At 38.5% G+C, this 24,868-nt stretch overlaps 1 protein-coding gene across 2 annotated transcripts in view; it reads left to right on the top strand.

Moving 5' to 3' along the window:
* Nucleotides 1-24,868, top strand: part of enah (ENAH actin regulator) — a 99,068-nt gene that overhangs the window by 6,378 nt on the left and 67,822 nt on the right. The window contains exon 1 of one of the 2 annotated variants that reach the window (XM_089118780.1): nucleotides 17,349-17,631. The exons of the other annotated variant lie outside the window; for it this stretch is intronic. Within the exon in view, the coding sequence (XP_088974906.1) occupies nucleotides 17,618-17,631 (14 nt within the window). The 5' untranslated portion in view covers nucleotides 17,349-17,617. Of the gene's footprint in view, nucleotides 1-17,348; nucleotides 17,632-24,868 lie in introns of those variants that run through there. 2 annotated transcript variants of the gene reach the window in all.

Raw genomic sequence — 24,868 nt, 5'->3', positions numbered from 1 at the left:
ACGCCTTTCACGAGCTTCACCGCTTTTTCAGGTTTGCAGTGAAAAATCTACTACCCCCTTTTGCGTGACCGGTGTATTGCATTTTACGCATCGCCCGTGACGCTTGCGTCTGCTTTAACACTATGAAAGGGAGCGCGTCGCTCGCGTCACTCGCGTCGCTTTCTCGCGTAGCTCGCGTTGACTATGTAACGGCCCTAATAGTGATCCATCTTTGTACTAAATGGGACGTCTGTCTGTCCTGAAGTGAATGCATTGTCTAACTATTGCATGATTTCTTAGTTTAAACAACTGCATATGCTGTATCCTTTGAGGACTGTTCATGAATGTGAAATTTTTGATCCATGCACCCTTTTACCTTTTTTTGGTGGAGCTTAATGTTATGAGTTAGCACTAGATGAATTGCATTTAAAGTGATTCTCTCTTCATTTTTGTCTTTGCATTGCTTTTGTTTGATTCATTTCAATTGACGTCATAATTCCTAGTTCTAAAAATCCTACTTTGGAAAACCACTTTGGAACTGTCACGTGACCAGGGCTCATGTCTCAAGAGTATGGGAATATAGGATTAGCTGCCAGGGATCTGTTTTTGAAGTGCTAAGTCTGTTGGATTGATTAAAAAATTAAAAAAAAAATTGCAGGAGAGTGCTGGGGAGGTGTAACCAGCTGGTTAGTTGTGCTTATTCGTGATCTTTCTCTCCAAACATTATGCAGTATGCATTAAAGCCTTGGGGCTCATCTCTACTTCCTATGAAAGGAACAATGCTACAGTTTTCCACCTCTTGTTGGTTAAATTGCAGTCAATCAGCAGCCGTTAATCAACAGCTCTAGGTGGAAAAATTATGCTGGGCCTATTTAGCTTTTTGACTTCAGGCAATGAAATGTTGTGTGAAAAATGGAGCTAAAAAAGCTACCCAACTCTAAATCATTAACTGCTTTTCCACCGTTGGGCCAAACCATTCGCGTTGCTTAAAGGGATACTCCACCGGTTTTTCCAAATTAAACTGTTATTCCCTTAACTAAGAGGACTCTCGTCTCAGTGCGTGCACTCAATCGCGTGAGACACTTTGATCGCACTTAACTAGCCCAGTTCATTCAATATGGGCCAAGCAGAGAAGCGACCAAACACCTCCGTGTTCCCTATTTAAATACAGTTACACGAGTAGAGTAACTCGACCAAGAATGGTGATACAAAATTAAACGTGGCAATTTTCTGAGCGTGTAAAGTGTAGAACTATAATGTATGGTGGAATACCACAGCAAGTGCTTGGACAGGACAGCTAGACAGGAAGTGAGGTGAGAGAGGGGGGATGGATAGGAAAGGTCCACAAGCCGGGACTCGAACTCAGGTTGCCCGAAGCGCAATGGCGCTACATTTTGGAGCACTTTCCCACAAGGCTATCGGCATTGACAAGTGACCAATCCTGAGTGGTGACGTCACTACACGTATTCTACCAGCGCGGTTAGCCAACCATGCTGAGAATTCCGAGCCAAGAACGGTTTGTAATCGTTAGAGTCAAAAAGTACTGACTTCGGTGCCAAGTCGGTACTGAAATTTAAATATTGTGACGCTTTGAGCGCTTTTGAGCGGAATCGTAAACGCCTCTGATTGGCCATTGTGTTCATGTGCTCATCAGATAATTCTGTGATTGGCTAAAATGATCAACGCATGGGAGCGTTTGAGAGCACATAGAAGTGTTTAAAAGTGTTTTTAAAAACGGGATCAACATCAATCAATAAGAATCCCCAATATCTGCATTCTGTTCAGAATCTCTGCATCAAAATTAAGGCCTTTTCACTTCGAACAGATACAGCATCTGCATTAAAGATGAAATGTTTGTGTATCTGTGTGTGGGTGCATTCGGTTTAGAAATCTGGCCAGCTTCCCTCATCTTGTTTTCAAGATGGCTTGCTACACAGCACAACAGCAAGCGACGGATTCGTTACTGTCGTCCAACAGCATCCTTTCCACCACCGTCCCTCTGTGACGCTGTTTCTGTAGCTGGAACGACTGTTCAGCAGGCACTCTCCCTATAGGCTGCTGTGAAAGGACACTTTTTCGATGTGAAGTTTGGGTTTGTAAGAAGCTTAAGGGGCAGCGCGTGGTGCTGGGATTTCGCCTCTGCGGAGGAGGACATGGATAATTACTCTAATGTGTAGAGTGTTGAAACAGCTGTGAATGTTATCACAACACAGAATTCTGATGAGTTTGCACAGTTGTACAGCCATCTCAAAGACGACTTGGATAAGAACTTTTCTTTATCAGCACATGCATTCCTTGCTATGGCAAGGTTTTCAAAATCCTTCAGTATTGAAAATCAGCACTTTTTAAAAGTACTTAATTCTGATTGGTCAATTCAATCGCGGTATTCAACAGTCAAATGTCTCCTATGGCATATATCCGTCTGAGTAACTGAAACTGGCGCTACTTTCACATCTTGCATATCACACCACAGTCCTCTACGCACACCTTAGCAATAGAAGAATATCTGAACGTACACTTAACATCAGTCGATCAAGCATTATATTATGATAATCAAGCACTATTTAATGATTGAACTTCAGTAATTATAACTAAAACTTAGTAACCATGTATGAATGCATATTTGTAATTTGAACTGAACTTAGGATTGGTGGTGCTTAAGATATTTTTGGTCAGCGTTTCTATCATGCAAACATCACAAGAAGATTTATATGCGAGTGGTTTGTAGAAGGTTGCACTGCTCGTTTAAAAAAAGAAAAGAAAATCCAACTGGCGCCAACTTGCATTTCAATTATTTGCTGTAGTAAAGATGACCTTAAAATGTAAAATTGTAGTTATCACACAATATCCAACTAGGATGCTTTGGTGGCATTGAATGAAATTAGAATTTGTTGATGCACTGATGCCTATTAAAAACAAAAGCAGCTAAAGCTGCACAATCGATAGAAGGTTGAGAGGCAATCGGTCCGCATTCCTTGTCGCCAGGCCCCTGATGCCCTACATAATATAGTGCCCTGCTATTGTGAATAAAACATCTCCCTTTTGTGAGTGCAACAATAGAGCTGGACCCTGAAACTGGATTGTTGGACACTGGCTATAAAACCGTCTCTTGCTTTTGTGGCTGATTAACAAAACATTCCCAATGATAGAGGAACCATCAAATTGAACTTCTGGATTCTAAAGACTTTTAATCAAAAACAGCCTTGAAAGATCAAATCGCATTATTGGAGATTGAGGGACCGTTATATCTCACTTTGTTATTTGGTAAAAATGGCCTACTTGAACAAGCACAAGAGTTTATCAATCTGATATTTTCCCCCAAATTCTTTATGGTTAGTCGGCTCTTGCTTCTTTCTCATATGTCATTAATGTGAGCTCGTCTCTAGTCTTTTTTTAATCTCTCTTTTTGCCCTTTTATCAATATCGTATTGAATGTAAAGGATACATCTGCATTCCCCATTTAATATGCCACCGCTAAGAGGCTTCACGTGATCCTTCAGCCTGTACGCCATGTAGCAGCTCCGTGTCATCCCTTGTGCTTCTAAAAGATCTGAGCACAGCCTAATCCAGCTGCATGATTGAACCCAGCAGCCCATCTGCCTTCTGCCCACCTCAAGCTGTGCCATTCAGAGCACACAAGCCAAGAGAACATCCCTGAAAAAAAAACATAACATGAAAACAGCATCACAAACGACTTAATCAGACTCAGGCCCCGTCCACACTACTGCGTTTTCGTTTAAAAACGGAGAATTAAAACGAATACGATCTCCGTCCACACCAGCGTTTTATCTGCGTATTAGAAACGATCTCCGTCCACATTAAAACGACTGAAAACGCAGATTACGTGACCATTCACCAACACTGGGCATGCGCATGCCGGTGTAAACAGTGAATGACGAATCAGGGAAGGATGCGTCATGACTGATAACACCCAATCATAGAGCCAAGCGTCAGCCTCTGCGTCAGCGTTTCTAAAGTTCTCCGTTTTGTATGGTTTTGTCTCGTCCACACTAAAACGCACTCCGGAGATTCAAAACGCAAAACGGAGCTGCAGCGTTTCTAAACTTCTCCGTTTTAGGTCTTCGTTTTTTCCCGTTTTAGTGTGGACGGGGGGTGCAAACGTAGCAAAAGGTCTCCGTTTTTAAACGAAAACGCAGTAGTGTGGACGGGGCCTCATAATGACACTGCCTGCTTATGTACGCAATAATTCAGAGTTGGATCTTCACAATGCCACAAGTTCATAAATACAACCACGTCATTCTCATTTTAGAGAACTGACTTCGCATCGTTGTTTGCTGTGACATTTTTGAAGTTGACGTCACACAATTAATGTGTTTTCTTCATTTCTCATGTCCATCCTTTGCCAGAAGCATATTTTTTCTGTTGTCTGAGATGGTTGATGTGCCATGAGATTGTGAGCTGTTTTTGTGAGATAAATCATCTTTGGAACGACCATCTTTATTATAGGTGTGTCTCGTTGTGTGTCGTATATCTGTGAAATTGTTTGAAGGGTTGACTAGAGGATTTGACCTTAGGAGTTTATGGTGTGATATCTCTCTTTCCATGATATTTATCTTCGGAATTACTTGTTTTTGCTGTGCTCCGGTACTGTAATTTGAGATTGGCCATTTCAGCACTTTTCAGTCGATGGTTGATGACGCCTTTAATCATAGTTGTGTGTGTGTTTGAACCATGACCTGCTTGTCAGCTCTGTTAGAATATCTAAACATCCTTGAGAAATTTACTTGGTTGAGGAAATGAATTGAATATGTTTTTCTTGGTACTTTATTTCTTGTTTGAAGCATACATGTAAATATAAATGTAAAATTATATATATATATATATATATATATATATATATATATATATGAAGAGTTCAGATGCAAAAGCCTCTAAGTGCCATTTGAAATTTTCTTCTAGAATGATCATTTTTATCAAGCTTGTATATTTAATTTCAGTGAATTCACTTAAATGGCAATGATAATTACCTATTAATTGTTATTTAAGTAAAATTACTGAACTTAAATATACAAGTTTGATAAAAATCATCATTAAAGAAGAAAATTTCAAATGGCATTTAGAGGCTTTTGCATCTGAACTCTTCATATATATATATATATATATTATATTGTCTGATAAGTATAGTTTTAACTTCTTAGATTAGTTTTCTTCAAGTAAATGTTTTTCTTATTTCATGGATTTTTATTGGAAAACAAGACTAAAAATGATGATTAAGTAAATTAACATTAATATTTTGGGTGGATTGTTCATCCTGTCTACAGCAAACTCTCCCCCCTCCCCGATTTTCTTTTCTTCTGCAGTGGAAATGTGCCCGTGTCCTTTCCTCCAATCAGTCCTCTCTTTTGCACACTGCTTATCTTTATATCTATTTTTAGTACATCAGTTAATTTAAATGATTAACATTCTTGGGAATTTTCTAAGTTGAAACATGAGTAGAACCAGAAACTTTTGCTCTTTCTTTCAATAGAGTATATTTAGTGTTGATCTTGTGGAGAATTTCAGACAATCATGATTTAATGCACTATTTAATGCTCTACATGATAAAACACACATTGTCCTGTGGTTGACCAGTGGGCAGAAACAAGCATATGTCAGCCCAGGGCTTAAAGACACTTATTACAACAGATGTTGTGACTGAAAAATGTAAGGCTTTTGTGTTGTAGCATTTGTCTTTTCCGCACAGCAAAGAATACTTGACTCCTCTGCACCATGTTTTATCCCTGTCGGATTCTCTTTGGGGTTTTAATAACATACATTCTTCCATCCATGCTGGGCAATTTGCATTTCTTTATGAGCACATTTCTTATTCAGAGTTTCATGAAATCTTTTGTCTGTAGTTTGGGATCTCTCAGGGTTCATGTACTGAACAGGTGGTCTTCATTTTGACCCATCTGTCCGAAAGAAAGGGCAGCTGCCCTGCAGACGAGTGTTTTCCTAGTCTGAGAGTTAAGTTACGTTTCTGCTGGTACTAGGCTTTCTGACCTCTTTCCTTTATTATTGTTCCAGGGTTTGGGTGTGTGCCGAGGTTAGTAGGTGCACTTCTTTCTCTTTGACCTTTCAGAGGTTTCATAAATTAGGTGAATCTTAAGAAAGCCGTCAAGAGAAATGTTTCAAAAACAATGTCAGTTAAGCACAATATAGCCACAATTCCCATTACCATAATGCAATTTTTGAATACATTACATTGCATATGCATTACAAATTATTAAAAGACATGTACAAAATTATTCTAGTAGATTGTTTACCATAGCTACAAATTGAGCATCAGCGCTGAATATAAAAATGACAATTTAATTGATTTGAGTTGTTATTATAAAAAAAAAAATGATACACTCAATATTACTAACATTGACATTAGTGATGCACGATATATCGTCTACCATATTGTTATCGGATGAAATCATTTTTAAAGTTATTGTTGTCGGCCTGATAAGAAAATTAGTTTTATGTATTAAAGCTGATAAATAATGTGTTATATCCTTCAGCTGAAACATTTCTGAATGCGCACTGTTCACTTTGATTGTTTTGAATTGCTTGAAATATTTTTAAAATCTCTTGAAGTGCAACATGTGCAGCGCAAGTCTGTCATATAGGCTACATAGTTATGAGAACATCATTATAAAAATTTGGCCTATATGTTGGTTATTGGCTTTCAAATATTAAGAGTCATCGGTATCAGCCAAAATGTTAATATCGGTGCATCCCTAATTGACATACCAGCATTGAAGGTTTTAAAACAGCTGAACATACTTCGGTATGCAGTTGTCATTTCTCTGCCTGTCCTTGTCAATCCCAAACACACTCGCACCAGTGGGAGAAACAGGTGAGCCTCAGTCAGCATCAGACAACAGGGCCTTCCCTTTCATTAGGCCATCAACAGCTTAATGTTCTCACACCTGTCAGCCCTCCCAGAGAGGGTTAATGAAGACTAACAGGGTTTCATGGACCGATGCATAGAATCATCCAGACTATTTACCAGTATGTGCCAGTTGGTGGCCAGTATTCTGTGTTCACAATGCATTTTCATGCACATGATCCCATTACCATTAGTTCAATTAAGATGGCCATTACAACTACCGTCTGTCACACATCTATATGTGTGCTGCTGGTCATCTGGGGCAGTCTAGAGGACAGTGCAGTTTCCCTGCTCCTGCTGGCCAGAGGGAGCACATTAGGAATTTGGTGTAGTTTCATTGCGGCATCCAGTCTGACTGTGTTGTGCTGTCAGAATATTAACCAGCCCTCCCACTTCTCCTTCCCTTCTCTTCTTCACCCCCCCCCCATCCTCCCACTGGGCCTCTGGAGTGTTTGCATGGCACGTGGCCAGCCCTGGAGTGAATGTGAAGAATTTCCCCTTTCTCTTCTTTCCCCTTTCTCATTTGATCAATGCTCTCTCCGCTGTCCGCGAGGGAATACGATGCTCGGCGCAGAGCAAAGGAAGAGTGTTAGCAGCTCGTAATTAATAGGAAGAAATTATCATTTAAGAGGAATAAGACGTTGAAGGGGTTCCTCACATGGTCTCGACACGTTCTGCTAATCACGAGCCAAGTATTAAATCGTTTTTTTGCTTGAGAAAGATTTCCCAATATGCTTTATTCTCAATGAAAAGGAGTTGCACAAATGTATGAATGGTCCTGATCATTTTGCAGTGTTTGAATTTAGACAATCTAGACATTAAAGGCCAATTTATACTTCTGCGTCGAGGGTACGCCGTAGTATACGGCGTTGGCTTCGCACGTAGGCGACGCCGTTGTGAGCATTTATACTTCTGCGTTCAGGTATTGGTTGCTCTGCAGTACTGCTCCGAAACGCTAGGAGGCGGCGGAGGGTTTTAATGTTCCACTGTGTTTATATTCCTCGCGGCTAGGTTACTACAAGCAATAGCGACTGAAAGAGAGCGGATCATGTTGGAGTTGGAGCTTATTGGGGTGGAAAAACAGTTCATTTTAGTGAAATTACTAAAACTGAAAGGCAGAAATGAGAGAAGACGTCGGAGAAGATGGTACGTGTGTAAATGCGTGAGAAGGTACGTGCGGAAATGCGTATGAGGAAATACGATGCTACCAAGACGACCAATCACCGATCTTGCGGTCCGCGTCGTCGCGACGTGTAGTTAAATTTTTGAAGAGGTGCGCGTCAGGCAACGCGGAAGGGTACGCGGTATGGGACGCGTCTGTGCGTATGGTACGCCGTACCTACTGCGCGCACCCTACGCAGAAGTATAAATTGGCCTTAAGCATTGCCAGTAGATTTAAAAAAAAAATGTAAACAATCAAGGATTATGTGTTAATATAACTAATTTATTTGTTGGTCTGTTGTTTGGATATGTTAAATGAGCACGTACTATAGCATTGATTAACATTTGTTGAGTCTGATGAATGCGTTTCTGTCTTGAAGGGGGCATATTTCTATTTCCAGCCACATGAAAGAATAAAACCCTTTAAGCGAGTGAGAATATAATATATATGGTATAATTTTAAAGTCAATTAATATCTAAATCAATTACATACTCCATAGGCTCTGAGAACAAATTGCAAAAATGTGAATATGGTCATGGTCCACTGAGGAATTTTTCCTTTCAGATGGCTTAAAAATGCTCGGGCTGCAGTCTTGCTGAAACCCCCGAAGCGGACTCTTTGGCTGACTTGAGAGTCTGGGCTGACTTAAGAGCCGTGCAGCGCACAGCGTGATTAACTACAGCTTGCCCGTTAAAGCCATAGAGTTGTTGAATGACTGGATACACTACTTTTTTCTCTTTAAAACACTCTACAAAGAACACTTTATATAATGGCTGAATCTTGAAGGTGAAGTACACTTCATAATGCTCTTTTATGATGGATCAAATTCCAAATAATACTGAATATTCATCAAATAAACAATGAATGGATCAGTTGCATCTTTAATGTAAATGACAAAGAAAAGTCTTCACTCTCACTGTAAAAAATCCAACTTACATTTTGTTTGACAAATTCTGTTTTTAAAGTTAATTCAACTATTTAACATGAAAACGTCTGTACAACTAATGACTTGCTATTGCCTTAATTAAGTTTTCTCAACTTTTTTTTTTACAGTGAGAGATGGATGATTGTTGGTATAATCTACGCTATCTCACGACCAATTCGTACGAATTCGTACAAGTGATTAAAAAGTGGATAATTCGTACTAATTCATACGACCTCACTCGTACGAATTCATACGATTTGTCTAAACCCACGTGACGGTTATGTTTAGGGGCGGGGTCAGGAGTAGTTCATTCGTATGAATTCATACGAATTGGCTAATTCGTAAAATATGTACGATTTAGCAAAATCGTACTAATTCGTACGAGTGAGGTCGTACGAATTGTTACGAATTAGCCACCTCGTAAAATTCATACGAATTCCCGTGAGATCGGGTTGGTATAATATAGCATTAAACCGAGGGAATCAGTATGGTCTTGAGTGAATACAGTTTGCAGTGGGTGTTAGCACATGGCCAGGCTGGGGTCACATGGCCGTGGCTGGCTTCTGCTTCGTAGTTAAGGTCCCGCAGCCAGTTGGTATTTAATTAAGACAACTGCTGATCAGTTAGCATTATTATCAAATGTGCCTTGGATCACACTCTGTCTTGTCTTATATGATCTTTGTTGCACATGAGGGTATTTGTTCATCCTCTGAGACGCTTGAGTGTGCTCAGGACACGCCAACTAGTTTTAAAGGGTCTATATTCTACACTTTTAGGGTTGGGGTTAGTTGTAGGCTTTCATATAATGCACCCTTTGGTTATTTTCGGTCTTTTCTTGGTCAAGAGGGCACCAAATGAAAAAATTCTTTTACATTTTGACTACATATATGATTCACTTTCAATAAAGATTAATGTTGAAATGGTTGAAATGCTCCTTTAAGCACCAAATCAGCATATTAGAAAAATTACCCTAACCCTTTATTAAGGATCATATTTTAAACCAAGATAAAATATTAAAATGGTAACGGCTATTTTCATTTATAGCATATTTCACACTGTTACTGTTTTTACTGTATTTTTGGAAAAACAAATGTTATGAGTGTAAGAGACTTCTTTCAAAAACATAAAAAAACTTTTAAATGGTAGTGTATGTGTAAAAGATCTCTGTTCGGATTGATTAACCACAACAATCTGGCATGATTCATTGTCTTTCATCACTGAAAGTTTACCTATCGTGGAGATTTTTCTTTGAAGTTTCTTTGTGGTTTTCGCTTTCTGCATGGTTGAAGTATACTGTGCTGCTTTGGTGCTCAGTATCAGTTTGGTGCCCCCGTGACTGATAGCCTGAAGAAGTGGAAAGTATGCAGTGATTTAAAGGGGGGGGGGGGGTTCTCTTTGGAGTAGCCTCAGCCAGGCGCGGAGTTTGCGGGGGGGCAGGGGGAGCGTTGCCCCCCCGGTGGCTGAAACGGGTAATCGCATTTTCTTAAAAAGGCTGTAAAAAAACTACCAACCCCAATCTCTTTAAGTTATCGCTCACTCGGTCGATTGTGTCATCTAACTCTGAGAGAAGCTTTTCTGCGATAAATGGGCGTCAATTTGAAATGTGCTGGGGACAGAGACGTACTCGAAAGGGCATTTTCACAAGTGCTGGGTACGCATTCATTCTTTTTCTCTCTTTCGAGTAGGTCATGTTTTGAAAGACGATGTTCTGTAGCTCTGATGTACATAAATAAAAATGAGCACAATGTCCGAGTATAGTGAGTATAAAGTATACGCCCTTTATTGCATAAATAAAAATGAGCACAATGTCAGAGTATAGCACTTTTTTCATGTGTATAGTGAGTATATAAAATATATACTCCCTTTTTCGTGTATACAGTGATGGTCCAGATCCAGGACTCGGGAGGTTCGAGGTTCTAATCCGCACTCGTAAAGTTTTTTTTTTCCCCTCATCAAAACCAATAGGTAGCCTAATCCCGTGTCTTAAAATTTTTTCAATGATTCATGAAGTATAAATGCGAAATTTAACTAGTTTTTTAATCATTATCATTGCCAGAATGTGTTTTGAAAAAAGGAAAGAAAACTTTAAGGTTGAAGATAATATTTTAACAGTGCAAAAGTGGTCCACATTTCATGATCCTATAACGAAGATGCGACGCGAAGTGGCTGTTAATGCGAAGTTCTAGCTGTTTACAATGACATAAAGGCAATAAAATATCAGTGTATTGTTTTACTGTTTTTTTCTTGGGATAAAAATAAATATGTGTTTATTTAACATGTTTTTTTTTTTTTTTTTGCCCCCCCTGGCTCGAATGTCAAACTCCGCCTATGGCCTCAGCTTACTATGAGTTTAACAATCAAGATCACTTAAAGTTCCAGCTTTGAGTGGAATGTAGAGACCTGCACGCATCCAGATCTCTGACTCCTGAGTTATTCTCCGTGAGTGAAAAATTGAGAGCAGGGAGTTTAAGGCAGCTTAAAGGGGAGCATGACTCATCACACTCTGATTGCCATGTTTGGTACCGGAGCGGCTCGCTCTCACCTCCATGTGGACTTGATTACCTCATGAAAGCAGGATAGAAAGACTTAAACAGTGGGACTCTGGACTCAGAGGGGTATTAATGAAACATTATTTCAGTTTGCTTCAGAGTTTATTTTGGGGGAGATGACTGCTCTGCTTTTGTTTTTGTAGTAACGTGCTCATATTTTATATTTAGTGATTTATTATTATACTTATTTGATTTAGCCTATAGATTTAGGGAATCCAAAAAAAAAAAGAAGAAAATATGTTCTGGCTCATCATCAAATATCATATGCAATCTGCTGCCTAGTGTCATCATATTGTTCATATTATTTATTTACACAAGTATTGTTGTTTAAAATGATTTTGGAATAGATTGCCTATTTCTCCTAAAAGCTTAAACCATTAGTTGTTGTTTGCTGGTTGGCGACCACTTATGTACACAATTTAGTTCAAAATAATAGTGTTTTTTTTGTGTCCTATGTAGTCTTTATGCTGAACAATGTGTTAAAGAATTATAGATGATCATGACCTTGTAGATTTAAGTGTGGATTATTGTGTATCTTTTTGTGTCAGATGTTAACACACTTTTTATGATCTGAGAAATGGACCTAAACAGACCTTGAAGTGCACCAAAGACTTTGTGAGTACTCACCACCACCATTAAGATGGTGGGTCTCCAAGTGATAATCATTTATAAATATAATTATTTTTCACAAATTTCTGCACATTTAATCTCTTATTTACTTAATTGTTTGTTATAATGATAAGATTTGAGAAACCACTCACTGCTCAAAATTCTGGAGTTTTTGTCCAGTTCTATTGTGCTAACCTCTGATTGGCCATTGCGCTCAAAATCAACTGATTTGTTTGAGATTGGCTACATTGCTCAATGCTGCATAAAAAACATGTCGAAAATAGAAACCTTTGATGTTCTCCAGAGCACAAGCCCATACACACAGGATTGTTTGCATGATGTTTTGCCAATATGCAATTATTACAGAGTTAACTGATCTTAGACCAGCAGCTACGGCCAGCTTTTCCCTTTGAAAGCAATCTGGAAGCAGCAGCAGTTATAGGTTTGAGTGAGAAAATTATATTCTAGTCTCACGTCTGTGGCCTTTTGTTATCGAATACACGAATGGCCAAATCCACAAATTATTTTTTTGCACTCAGAAGTAAGTTTGAGTCCACCAAAGTATACTATTGACAAAATACATTTGTTTTTTGTCAATAGCCAATTTTTCTTGTTGCATTTCCAGCAAGAATAGATGTTTGAGACGTACTGTTACTCTGAGGTAAAATTACTTATTATGCCATGAAATGATTTTGTCATACCTCCGACTATCTATTATTGACCCAGCTGTTAGACCTCATCTTTGTCCATGAATTTTCTCTCCTCTGTCTGAATTTTCTACATGATATTAAAAGATTTAGGGATTATTGTCTCAGCATCACTGAAGCGCTAGATCCAGCTTGTGCCTGTTGAAATCTGCTGGTAAGCTGAGTGACAGAGCACCGAGAGTGACCTGGGTTTTTTTAGTTGACCCAGTCAGGAGGAGCCAAGGCTTTTACAGCCTAGACGAAATGTGTTTTGTTCCCTGTGATTTGTAAGGGTGTCCTCTTTGATCCAGATGTTTTTCCTTAATTTTAACCTTAGTTGCATTAGGCATCATGAACAAACTTTTCACAGCATAAATTTATCTTGGTTCATTTCAAAATAACATTTGTCCATTGTTAAAGGGAAAGTCACACTAAAATGAAAATGATCCCTTACTCAGCATATATTGTTCCAAAACTAACTCCTTAAAGGGATACTCCACTTTTTTTTGGAAATACGCTCGTTTTTACAACTCTCCCCGAGTTAGACTGTTGAGTTTTACCTTTTTTGAATCCATTCAGCCGATCTCCGGTTCTGGCGGTACCACTTTTAGCATAGCTTAGCATACATCATTGAAGTGCACAGGACCATTAGCATTTCTCCCAAAAAAAAAATTACCAAAGTGTTTCAATATTTTTCCTATTTAAAACTTGACTCTTCTGTAGTTACATCGTGCACTAAGACCGACGGAAAATGTAAAGTTGCAATTTTCTAGGCTGATATGACTAGGAACTATACTCGCATTCCTGCGTAATAATCAGGAAACTTACTTCCGTACCATGAGTGCAGCAGGCGTAATGTTATGACGCAGCGCCTGAAAATAGTGCCCAGCTTCCAACGTGACCGGGACTACGTTTTTGTAGTCATCGCGCCTGCTGCACTGATGTCTCTGCTGCAGTAAAGTTTCTTGATTATTACGCAGGAATTAGAGTATAGTTCCCTGCATATCAGCCTAGAAAATCACAACTTTACATTTTCCATCTGTCTTAGTGCACGATGTAACTATAGACCATTTCACAAGATGTAAACACTGGTCCAGAAGCACTTCCTGTTTCAGTTTGTAACTGTTTTCTTTATTTCACATGTAAAGAAAACATCTTAAAGATGATTGTTTAACTTTTTGATTCAGTTTTATATGTTCTGTTGGTTGTATTTTATCCCAGCTCTTATGTAGTGTTAAAAAAATGAAACAGGAAGTGCTTCTGGACCAGTGTTGTTTACATCTTGTGAAATGGTCTATAGAAGAGTCAAGTTTTAAATAGGAAAAATATCGAAACTCTTTGGTCATTTTTTTTTTAAATGCTAATGGTCTTGTGCACTTCAATAATGTATGCTAAGCTATGCTAAAAGTGGTACCGCCAGAACCGGAGATCGGCTGAATGGATTCAAAAAAAGGTAAAACTCTGTTTTACTTAACAGTTACTTTAACAGTTTAACTCTGGGGGAGTTGTAAAATGAGCGTATTTCCCAAAAAAAGTGGAGTATCTCTTTAAGGCCGTGTGTCCACCAAAGCATTTTTAGTCAGCTGAAAACGCTTGACGCTATGCTGAAGACGCCGTGCTTTGGGCGCTTGATAGCGTTTTGGCAGCGCAGCGTTTTTTCCGTTGAGATGTTTTGTTGCTATGATACAGAATATCCACAGCACAGTTTACTTGTAACTGATTTCGCATATAGTTTGTTTCATACTAAATATTTATTTTTCATCCATTTTGTTGGGTTAGCTCTGTTGGTTGATGTCGTTGTACAGAAAGAATGTTGTGACAGTGTGGTTTAGTCCCACCCATCCTCCGCTGTGATTGGACGGCTGGGTAAAAAGTGACAGTGATGAGCGCTGCGTTTTATCCAAAGTTGAACATTTTTCAACTCTCGGCGACCTGTAAAAAACGCCGGGCACTTCAGTGTAAAAAAACCGCTCAGCGACTCGTCACGCTCATGGCGTTTAAAAAACGCAGCGCTCCCATTGAAAACAATTGAAAACATACGAAAAACGCTTTGGTGGACACACGGCCTAATTCATGTTAGTTCATAATACATTAGCTTTTATTAATTTATAAAACTTAAAATGTTAATAATGTACGCTTTAAATGTATTGTGGATAATTTCATGATACCTAATGCGTCCACTGATGTTACCAAATTAAACCTCACTTGTAAAGCGTTACTAAAGAAATGATTGGATATCTAGTGTAATAGGCTAATAGCTGCGATGTACATGGAGAATGTGCTTTATTTTCCTTTTGAATATTGAACTGATTCCATGTAACAGCAGCTCTCTGTGCTTTGATATAGAAAGGAAAGTGCATCTGAAAGCAGTGTCTAGCGGCTACTTTGGTTGTATAGAGATCAGAATGCTGATGGCCAGAGGCTGATGTAGTATTTCCTGAGAAACTGGGTGTAGAGCTGTATAGTCAGCGCTTTGTCAACAACTAGACACAAGTTTGGCAGCTGCTACAAGAAGGCCACTGCCTGAAGTGTATGTTTCAAAATTACCCTCGATTTGTTTTCTGTCATAATTTATGTTCAGAAATAGAGATAGTTTTTTTTTTTTTTTAAAGCAGTGCCAGTAAACCCAGTGTTGTCACCTGCGGTTGGTTGATTGTCACATTATTGTGGGCATCGGTTGCACTTTTGTGAGACATTTTTGGCAACATTTCATCATCTCAGAGACGAAACTGCATTTCACAGTGTGCTTTACCTTCATGTTGTTGTAGCAACACCCTGTCGCTAGCAAACACTCCTTGCCACAGATGTTTTTATTTGAGGCTTCAGATCAAATCCTTCCAGACTACATGCTTGAATTATTGTATTGCTCCTCAGTTCCTCAATAACAACATGCAGGCCCTCACTGTGGTTGCTGTATGGGATTTCACCCATGCTTTACTTGCTATGTGAAACACCACAAAAACTCTCAACTGTTCCAAACCAGAGGTGGAGAAAATGATTTTGGCTGTCCTTCTGAATGTTGCGACCAAGTTCCAGATAGTCTGAGAACAGCAAAAGTTTTGTTCTCTTTTCTTTCCAATCCCCTCCAAGTCTATCGGTCCCATCTCTTCAGATGGACGGACGAGGCCAAGTCACCATAGAGACGAGTTAAACAAATGGCCTGGATTAAAAGGTTAGCTTGGAGAAAGATACAGGGTTGTCTGCATTTTAAGGGATCTATTTAATAGTGGCCCTCTTTTCGGATCCCAGCTCATTCAGATTTGCAGTTTGGTTTCGCTGGCCCTGTGCGTTCTCTTTCGAGGATAGGATTTCACCGCAGAGCTCCTCACCATGGTAACTTTAGAAAAGCTTCTACGGACTGAAGGACTAACCCCTTGTCTGCCAGTTACATCACTACGACATGTACTGAAGTTGCTTGCTTGAGTGTAAATAGACCTTAAGGGTTGAGTTCAGAGTGTTTACCCTTTTGTTCCTTGCCACTTGGAACATTTGAAAGTAGAAGTAAATGCGTGCGCTGAAGAATGCCGTTTAAATACCAAATCAATTCATTGCTATTAGCAAATTTGCTATTTGAATGTAGGCCTATGTTTATGATGAATTACAAGTCATTTTGATTTTCATTCAAATGAATAATTCAAAGAATTAAAAAAAAAAATGCTGGGTTGTTTCAACCGATATTTGGGTCAAATATGGACAAACCCAACACAACCATTGGTTTAAATTGAAACGGTTGGGTTTGTCCATATTTGACCCAAACTTCGGTTGAAACAACCCAATATATTTTTTTTGCATGTGGGTAATTCATATTAATTCAAAGTAGAATTTAGAAATGTGCAAAACTTAAACTAAAAAAATAACCAGAAAAACGGCTGAAAGAGAAAAGAGTTAAATGTGGGCTTGAAAAAATATGGTTTTCAAAGATTTAAATTAATTATGAATGAATGAAGGAACACTTTATGCATTACTTGCAGATTCTTTGTATTACAATAGACCTTAATCAGTGTAGTAGCGCCATGTATATATATAATGTGTCGTGACAGATCGCTGTAAGCCTCAGTTAAAGCTGTCCGTGAACCATTCATCTCTTTCTTCTTGTTAATTTATAGCATCAAATAAACATGAATGAACAACAACGGTGGAATGAACAAGTAATGTTGTTTCAACCGTGGAGAGACATCAACGTTGTTCAAATCCACCGTTTACTCCAATTCTCCTGACTGCTTTGTCGGACAAAAATGGCGGATGGCGGATTATGATTGGCTGAACCAAAACTCCCTGCGAAGGGTGAGCTGTAAACATTGGGCAGGAGCATGTTGCTGTGAAATACGAATCCTGAAAGTTGAATTCATTGTAATACTGCATTTATTTCAAAGCCTGTGGTTTGTAGCCCTCTTGTGACCTTCATGGAAGCATAGCTTTTTAACTACCAGTCATCATTCATGCTTGTTAGACTTCAATCATCCCATCTGGGTTTGATTTTAATGGGCAGTAAATGAACTGTCACTGCTGCACTGCCCCAGTTGGGAAACGAATGAGAGACGTAGGGCGAAAGAGGGAAAAAAAGTCAGTGAGCTCATGACACCCTTCAGTCAGCAGGTTTATTTTTGGGAGAAGGGGACATTCTTGAGGGGACTGCCCAGCCAGACCGATTTAACTCATGAGGGAGGGGTCCCAACGGCAAAGCTTGTCCCGGCTTCGTATCAGAGTCCCACAGACCCTTCAGGAGGCTGACCGCTTTGAGGACACCTCGGGCTCAGAGGAATCTGGAAACTTTAGAGAAGGACAGTGGTAGGCAGACTCCTTGCGGGTGGAGGATTGGAACGCGCAGCGATGACACATGGCGTGTAAGTCTCCTAGAAAGTGGTCATTTGAGGCCTGTAAGAGCTAGTGGACATGTTGAGGATTTATTGTAAATGAATTCTGGATATTTCTGTATCATGAACATGTGGAAAAGTAATCATACTTGGTGGCTTTCCTGATAGCTAATCTTGGTCTTCTCTGGTGTCCGAGTAAAAATAGAGACGTACCCTTTGGCTTTTGCTGATAAGGTTTTAACTTGAAGTAAAAGTGGATTGAGGTTATCCCAACATTAAGTGAATATTGAACTCAACCACCTTATGTTAAATTTAGGATGAGCACAGTGACCAACCAAATTATTTTGAGCTTAGAGAAGGGCGTAAAGCACCAAAATAGAGAGCACTTATCAAAGTGTGACGTGATTACAGTAGCTTGTTCAGTTAAGACAATATAATACTTGGTCAATATACATTTTAATTATTTTAATATTAATTAGATATCATAAATTATGAGTTTAACAAATATTATATATACTGTACCTGTTTTTAGCTTCTGAATTGCGTCATTTTTATGATGTTTGTTGTTGCATTTAAAGTATAAAGTGTAACTTTATACTTTTTGTAAAAAAAAAAAATTCCTTATGTACAGTAGTGATGCAGTTTTGTTATGAGATATTATTCATGTTTTGCCAAATGAAAGCAGTGTTTGTGTATCCAGGCAAGTTCTATTTTTGTATTAATTAATTTAAACCTTTCTCACTAGATATTGTGGGTAATGTGTTAGTCCTCACTGGTATCGTGAATCAATGGATTCTAATAGTCATTGTGGTTTGCTTTCTCCCCCCACAGCCAGCTGGGTTTTGATGTTTTTGTTGAACTATACTCCTGTGTTAAAAAATAAATTAGCAACTCGCCAGCATGTGCATATATCCTTAGCAGATGGCGATGTTTGTTTTTTTTTCTTCTCAGTTTCTATGTAAATTAGCTCAGCAGTGTAGTCAGGGACAGGTTTTATGTATACAGTACAAAACATTTTATTCAGAATCACTATCTTGTTTTAGCTTTTTTTGTAGTCACCTTTACCTTTTTATCACTAGGGGTACTAAGACACTATTTTCTGTATGCTTTGAAGAAATATGCATTGTGAAAAGCTCTGTGACTTGTTTCAATCTATTTGACAGTCACCTCTGTCAAAGTGGTTTCTGTAAGACAAGTCTCGCAGGTCTGGTATTTATAAGTTTACAATTCCCCTGAAGGTTTTTTTTTTTGTTTTTTTGCAGAATTTTAAAAAAAAGTTAAAGTATTTTTCCACTTTTTTGATTTACTTGTTTTATCTACAGATGAGCACCATGTGTAACCATTTCTAAAATCTGTTAAAGTACTGACTTGTCATTTATTGATTTCAGAATTTGTAGTGGTTTGTGCTTGAGAAACATATATAAACAACTAGGGCTGTCAAAAAAACTCCTCAAAAAAAAAAAAATGCAGGTTAATCCATTTCGTATTGACCTTTGACCCGGAGCCGTTCTAGCCCCCATTCGACTTTAAAATAAAGGAGGGTGACGAGAACATTTACTTATAAAAAACAGCTTGATACAAGTATTGATAAAAAAAGTCGTCTGCATTGTCTGCCGCAAGGAATTTGCATATCACCGGAGTTCGTCAACTCTAGCGGTCACCGTCATCTTCAAACTTAAACCACACTTGAGCAAACACTGAAGCGCAAACTTAGCAAATCTGCGTGAGTGTGTGTGTGTCTGAGAGAAAGAGTGTGTGTGGTAACAGTGACTGGCCGAAGGAGAAGTTTAAAATTGAACTTCAAATTTAAAATTGTTGCTTTGTTGTTGTTTTTTGTGTGAAATATTGTAGGGGCTGATTTTTTTTTATTTTTTTTTTAATTAATTTTTTTTATTGAAGGTTTATGTTCAATTGCACAAAATAGCCCTGGAATTGATATTGCACTATGTTAAACTTTTGGTCTCTTGAGTTTTTTTCATGGCACATACAAGAGAAATGGTGTTGACATTGAGGCCAGGGCAGTGTTCATTTATTCATTGTGTCCCCTAGGTTATTACTGTGGCTTGAGATGCCTTTTACAGAATAAATTATTTCCTCAGCATATTATTAGGTCATATTGTTGGTTGTTATAGGCATTATTTGAACAGTGAAAATAATAATAAAAGATTTTTTGAACTTTAAATGTCACTAATGCTGATTATTTATTGATTCGTTTGAATTGAAAATGAAATATGTAAAATATTTTCACTGCAAAAAATGATGTATGTGATTAATTCAGATTGAATTAATCAGAGTATGTAATTAGATAAAAATTAATCGATTGACAGCCCTAATAAACATTAATTATTACTAATAAACTTTTTTTCATACTTCCTATATTTGCAAGTGGATCGGAAATCCTGCTATTATTATTTTTTTTTTTTTTACTTTTTTTTAATCTGTGTTTGAATGTTTACACGATGCGTGCTGTTTCAAGAGATTCTTTCTCTGCTTTGTGATTATTATATAATGGGATTCGGCTGCATTTTTTCTGTATGCAAATGAGTGTCTAAAAATAAAATCTGTTGGTTTATAATGTACTCTGTCATGACGCAGCAGGCGTCTGGCATGTACAGCCTTTATAGTTTGCTGAGCTGATTAAAGTGATTGCTGAATAAGTCACCTGAAATCGCCGTATGCGTTTGTTTGAGATATTGATGCTCTGCATGGGTCTTTGTGTCTGTACTGCAGTAGATCATTAGCATTGCCTTGCTTGTCCTGCTCGGTCTAAGTCTCTTTCTACCCCTCTGCATAGCTGGCGTCCCGGTGAAATCATCTGTAATGCTTCCTCGATTAACATCTCAACACGTAACCTGTCATTATTATTATTATCATAAGGTTGTTGATGTCATGAATCTTTACACAAGGTAAAATGTGTATTTGAGGAAGAACGGTCGAATATGTACAGTGCCGCATTACGTGCCTCCGTTTGTTATTCTGAGGGTGATGTGCGGTACTGATCTGGGGATTTTTCTGTCTGTCTGCTTCCGAGAGTGCAGAGAACACAAGAGCCCTCTGGCCTTCTGCTGTTCTTTTTGCACATTTGAAGGGCACAGTCATCTTTTTGAAGTGCAAGTTTGAATTATCAGTTACCCCTTTTCCACCAAAAAAAGAACTGGTTCGGAACTCGGAACTCAGAACATAACGATGTAAGTAAATTAGCCTAAGGCTAACTCTGGTGTAATGCATCAAATGTTTACATTTATGTTATTAATTGCACATGGTCCCTTTTAAATAAAAATCGAATCGAATCGAAAACCTGGTGCTGGTTCAAAGTTGGTTCGGAGTTGGTTCAACTTGCGAACCGCTTCAGAACCTGTTTGTTTTTCCACTGACTAGAGCGCCCAGGGAACGACTTCGTTACGTCACTGTGTACGTCGCCATACGTCTTAGCTAGAAACGCTTGCAAGTACAACATTACTTTGGGATTATCTCTAACTTGTGTACCAAGGAGGCTTTAAAAACAATTGAAATATTTAAGTCTTTTAATCTTTTCGTTTGATATGTAATCTTTTCTGATAAGTTATGTACCCCTGTCTTGTCTTTTTTTTCTTTCCATTTATTTGTTCTATATTGTGACTGTTTTCTTCTTTGCTTATTATGTCTTCAATAAAAAAAAATACAAAAATAGAAAGGCTTGCGCCAACTTCAAGCATAACAATTACAAAGGCGGACTCCATCGTGTTTCTGCAAATGTTTCTCCTGGCTTTGCGATCCTTTATTATGGTCAGAAAAGATGTTTAGAACACATCTAAACCCGCCCCAGCCCCCGACTTAAGCATGACGTGGTAAAAGAACGGTTCTAGTCCAGCAGAGTTGGTGCCGCTTTGGAACCAGTTCCCCTGGCCGAGAACCGGTTCTTTGGCTGTCGAAACACAAAGAACTCGTTCGCGTGCAGGCTCCGGCTCAGAACCGGCTCTCAAAATGCTTTGGTGGAAAAGGGGCTAGTGGAGTCAAAAACTGGTTCTTTTTCAGAGTGTGAGCTAATATCGAAACCTGATTTGTTAAAAACCTTGTGATTATCATCTTTAGTGAAATTATGTGTATACAAACCAAAAATAACAATGAATCCGTACTATATCTTGACTTTCTACCATGCTGGGGTGTGTTTTCCAAAAGCCATGGTCTCAATTTCCGTTGTTACCAATAGAGTTCAATGGAACTTGCGACCATAGTTGCATAACGATGCTTTTGAGAAACGTAAACCAGGTCAGTATTGTAAGGGTTTGCCTGTAAGTGTTGGTACTATGAAAAAACTCTGCTGTCAGCACTATTCAGAAGACAGTTTAGTCTAAGGGCGGATGAGTCGTATCCTCACCACTTCAGAATGATTCATGGTCTTTTTACTGTTAGGGGTTATACTGTTGTATTGAGTTACAGTGCATTTGAAAATAAAGTTATAACTCAAGTCCAAAAAGTATTATGTAAAGCAATACAGTGATTCATGATGGGTTTTAGTGTCATTTAATGCCTATTGTAGAATTTAGTTTTTCATGTGACCTTGAGATGGTTTGAGTTTTGTTTGGGATCCTGCTTGGAGCCAGACCCTAGCAGTCAGTCTGTCTGTCTTTCACATGTATTAGAATATAGCAGCATGCTGGGAGGTTGTTGCTAGGGGCAGGATAGAGCACTTACATATGTAAGGTAAATCCATTTGCATGGTTTTGCATTTCAGCTTTGAGCAGCTCAATATTTGGATCACAGTTAGAGGTGTAAAAATAAATCGATTCATAATGAATCTGCTAAAAATGAAGTAAGATTTAATATTCAATTTACTCAAAGTATTTAAATTAAGAATCTTTATTATATTTTTGATTGTAAATTTTTACTCAATCCAGATTTCCAATTTAATTTTTTATTGGCACAATATTATCACTTTTACTAAAACTATTGATTTGGAACAAAACAAGCTGGCCAAGTTTTATATTTTATAGTGCATTGTAATTTTGTAGGTGCTAATAATAGAATCCAGTAGGGCTACACAATAATCATTAAATCGTTCACTTAATAGGCCTGTAGGTGGCGTATGGAGTTTATTTAACCAACACAACAATGATAGTTTTATCAAACGAAAAATCCAGCCCGTTCTCATCCAAAGGCGTCATATACTGACACTATTGACATTTCGTCTACATCGAATACACATGGCACCCTTTAGCGTCAATATGAGACGCAGATGTATATGGGCCAGAAGGCGCCTCCTAAACCTACCCACAACTGAACAAATATCTGTGCGTGTTATATTGGCACTAAAGGGTGCCATGTGGGTTGGATTTAGATGAAATTTCAAAAGCGTCACTTTATGACGACGTAGGATGAGAACGCGTTGAAAAATCAATACAAAAAATTCCAAATGTTACATTTTTTACTTTCTATTGTAGCACAGAGGTTGCATAAGTGTATTAATTCACCAACCATGATCTCAAATAGGCTGAGATTCATGTTTGGATTTATTACAATTCACTCGCAGGTTTAGTAGCAGCAAATCGCAGAAGCAGCCTCGTGAAAGAACACCGACTGACTGACTTTCATTTGTGCAGAATTTCACAATAGAAATCAATAAATTTCAACATACACTGTGACGCTTAATATTCAACAATATTATCGATCTGACTATACTGATGCTGTTGTATGAGAGCTGAATTGAGCTGGACGATGACATCATTTTTTGCAGAACTGCTTTATAGATGAAATGAACTTGTAAATGGTCTTTACAACAGAACTGAACACTGAACTAACCTCCGCTGCCGAAATGCAACATTTTCCTACTATCACTGTAAAGCTGCTTTGAAACAATCTGATTTGTATAAAATGCTATATAAATAAAGGTGATTTGACTTGTCAGGGAAAAAAAAGAGTGTGTGCGTATGGTTGCCTGGTTGGGGAAGATAAAGTAAAACACTGGACCGAAAGCGTATCCTTTTAAGAGAAAAGCTCTGTTTGGAGGATTTATACTCTTGACATCTGGCAACCCAGAGCAGGAAAGAAAGTGGAGGCTCGTTACCAATGCAAGATAATGGAAATGTCAAATTGTCAAAGTTTTTCAGGACAGATAACCTCCAGGCCCATTTGACGGCGATTATTTGTAATTAATCGAGAGCAGCAGATATTGTTATCACGATTAAAATATGATTAATCATGCAGCCCTAGAATCTAGTCATTTGCCAGAGTGAATATTTACCCGAAATCACAATATATCTAAATTATAGACATGACTGTGGGTTCTCATATTTTTAGATAAAAGGAACATTGTTTTGGAGCTTTTTTTATGGCCATGGTTGGGTTAACCAATGCATTTATGATTAACCACTATGCCTTTCTATAGAGAATTGAAGACACTCATAAAGTGACTTCAGTGGGTTTGACAGAAAGGGACAAGCCCAAACTGGTTCTATGGTGGTGTTGTCAGTGCCTGCAGAGGCATAAAGCTCCAAATGGCTGTGCCAGGCCTCCTGTGGACATGTGGTTTATAAGCAGAGGTGTTGCATGCATCCTCCCATGCACCATGTGTTCCGCCGATGGCGGCTCAAGGTTTCACACTCTCCCAGCCTGACCCGACTGCGCCACCCACTCACGGGAACCTGGTGCTGCAGGTGGCTCTCATCGCCTGACAAGTCTATGTGAGATTCGAAAGGTCTACATTTACTGTTGAAGTAGTTCATAGCGTATTAGCGTCATGCTCGCAGGTCCAGAGTAGCTAATTGATTCCTGCATTGTTGCGTTGCTCTCAAAACGGGAGAGTCTGTTGTGACTGTGCTTGACTTGCACATTTACTGGAGTGCGATATAACACTCAATGGTCTGAAACAGTTGTGGCTTTTCCATTAATGAAATGGAAAATAAGAGTGAACATTTTCTGCTTTCAGCAAGTGTTAAATCCAGCCCAACAATTTGTAAAATTTGCCAGCATGGAGCTCATGCAGTGTACTCCCAATTTTTGTATTCTATCTAGATAGACTGTGGCCTGGCCACATATAAATATAAAATTTCAGGAGTCACAAATCTGCATTTAAATATGGCAGTGAAATGAATCCCTTAAATAAAGGCAACGTCTGACAGCACGCAAATACTGAATTGAGCTCTCTTTCACATCGTCTTCTGCTTGAACAGACAATTTCACACAAAATTATGAGAAAATGACTGACTTGGTGAGTATACTAGTAAACAGTCGTTTTTTTTGGTAAGTGAAAATAAACCGTCGAGAGATAAAACGCATGTGTACAGTATCA

This window comes from Pimephales promelas, chromosome 13 (genome assembly GCF_988280905.1).
Source record: "Pimephales promelas chromosome 13, fPimPro1.hap1.1, whole genome shotgun sequence".
NCBI lineage: Eukaryota > Metazoa > Chordata > Actinopteri > Cypriniformes > Leuciscidae > Pimephales > Pimephales promelas.
The sequence above is the reverse complement of the archived record's forward strand: the minus strand, read 5'-3'. Positions and strand labels throughout refer to the sequence as shown.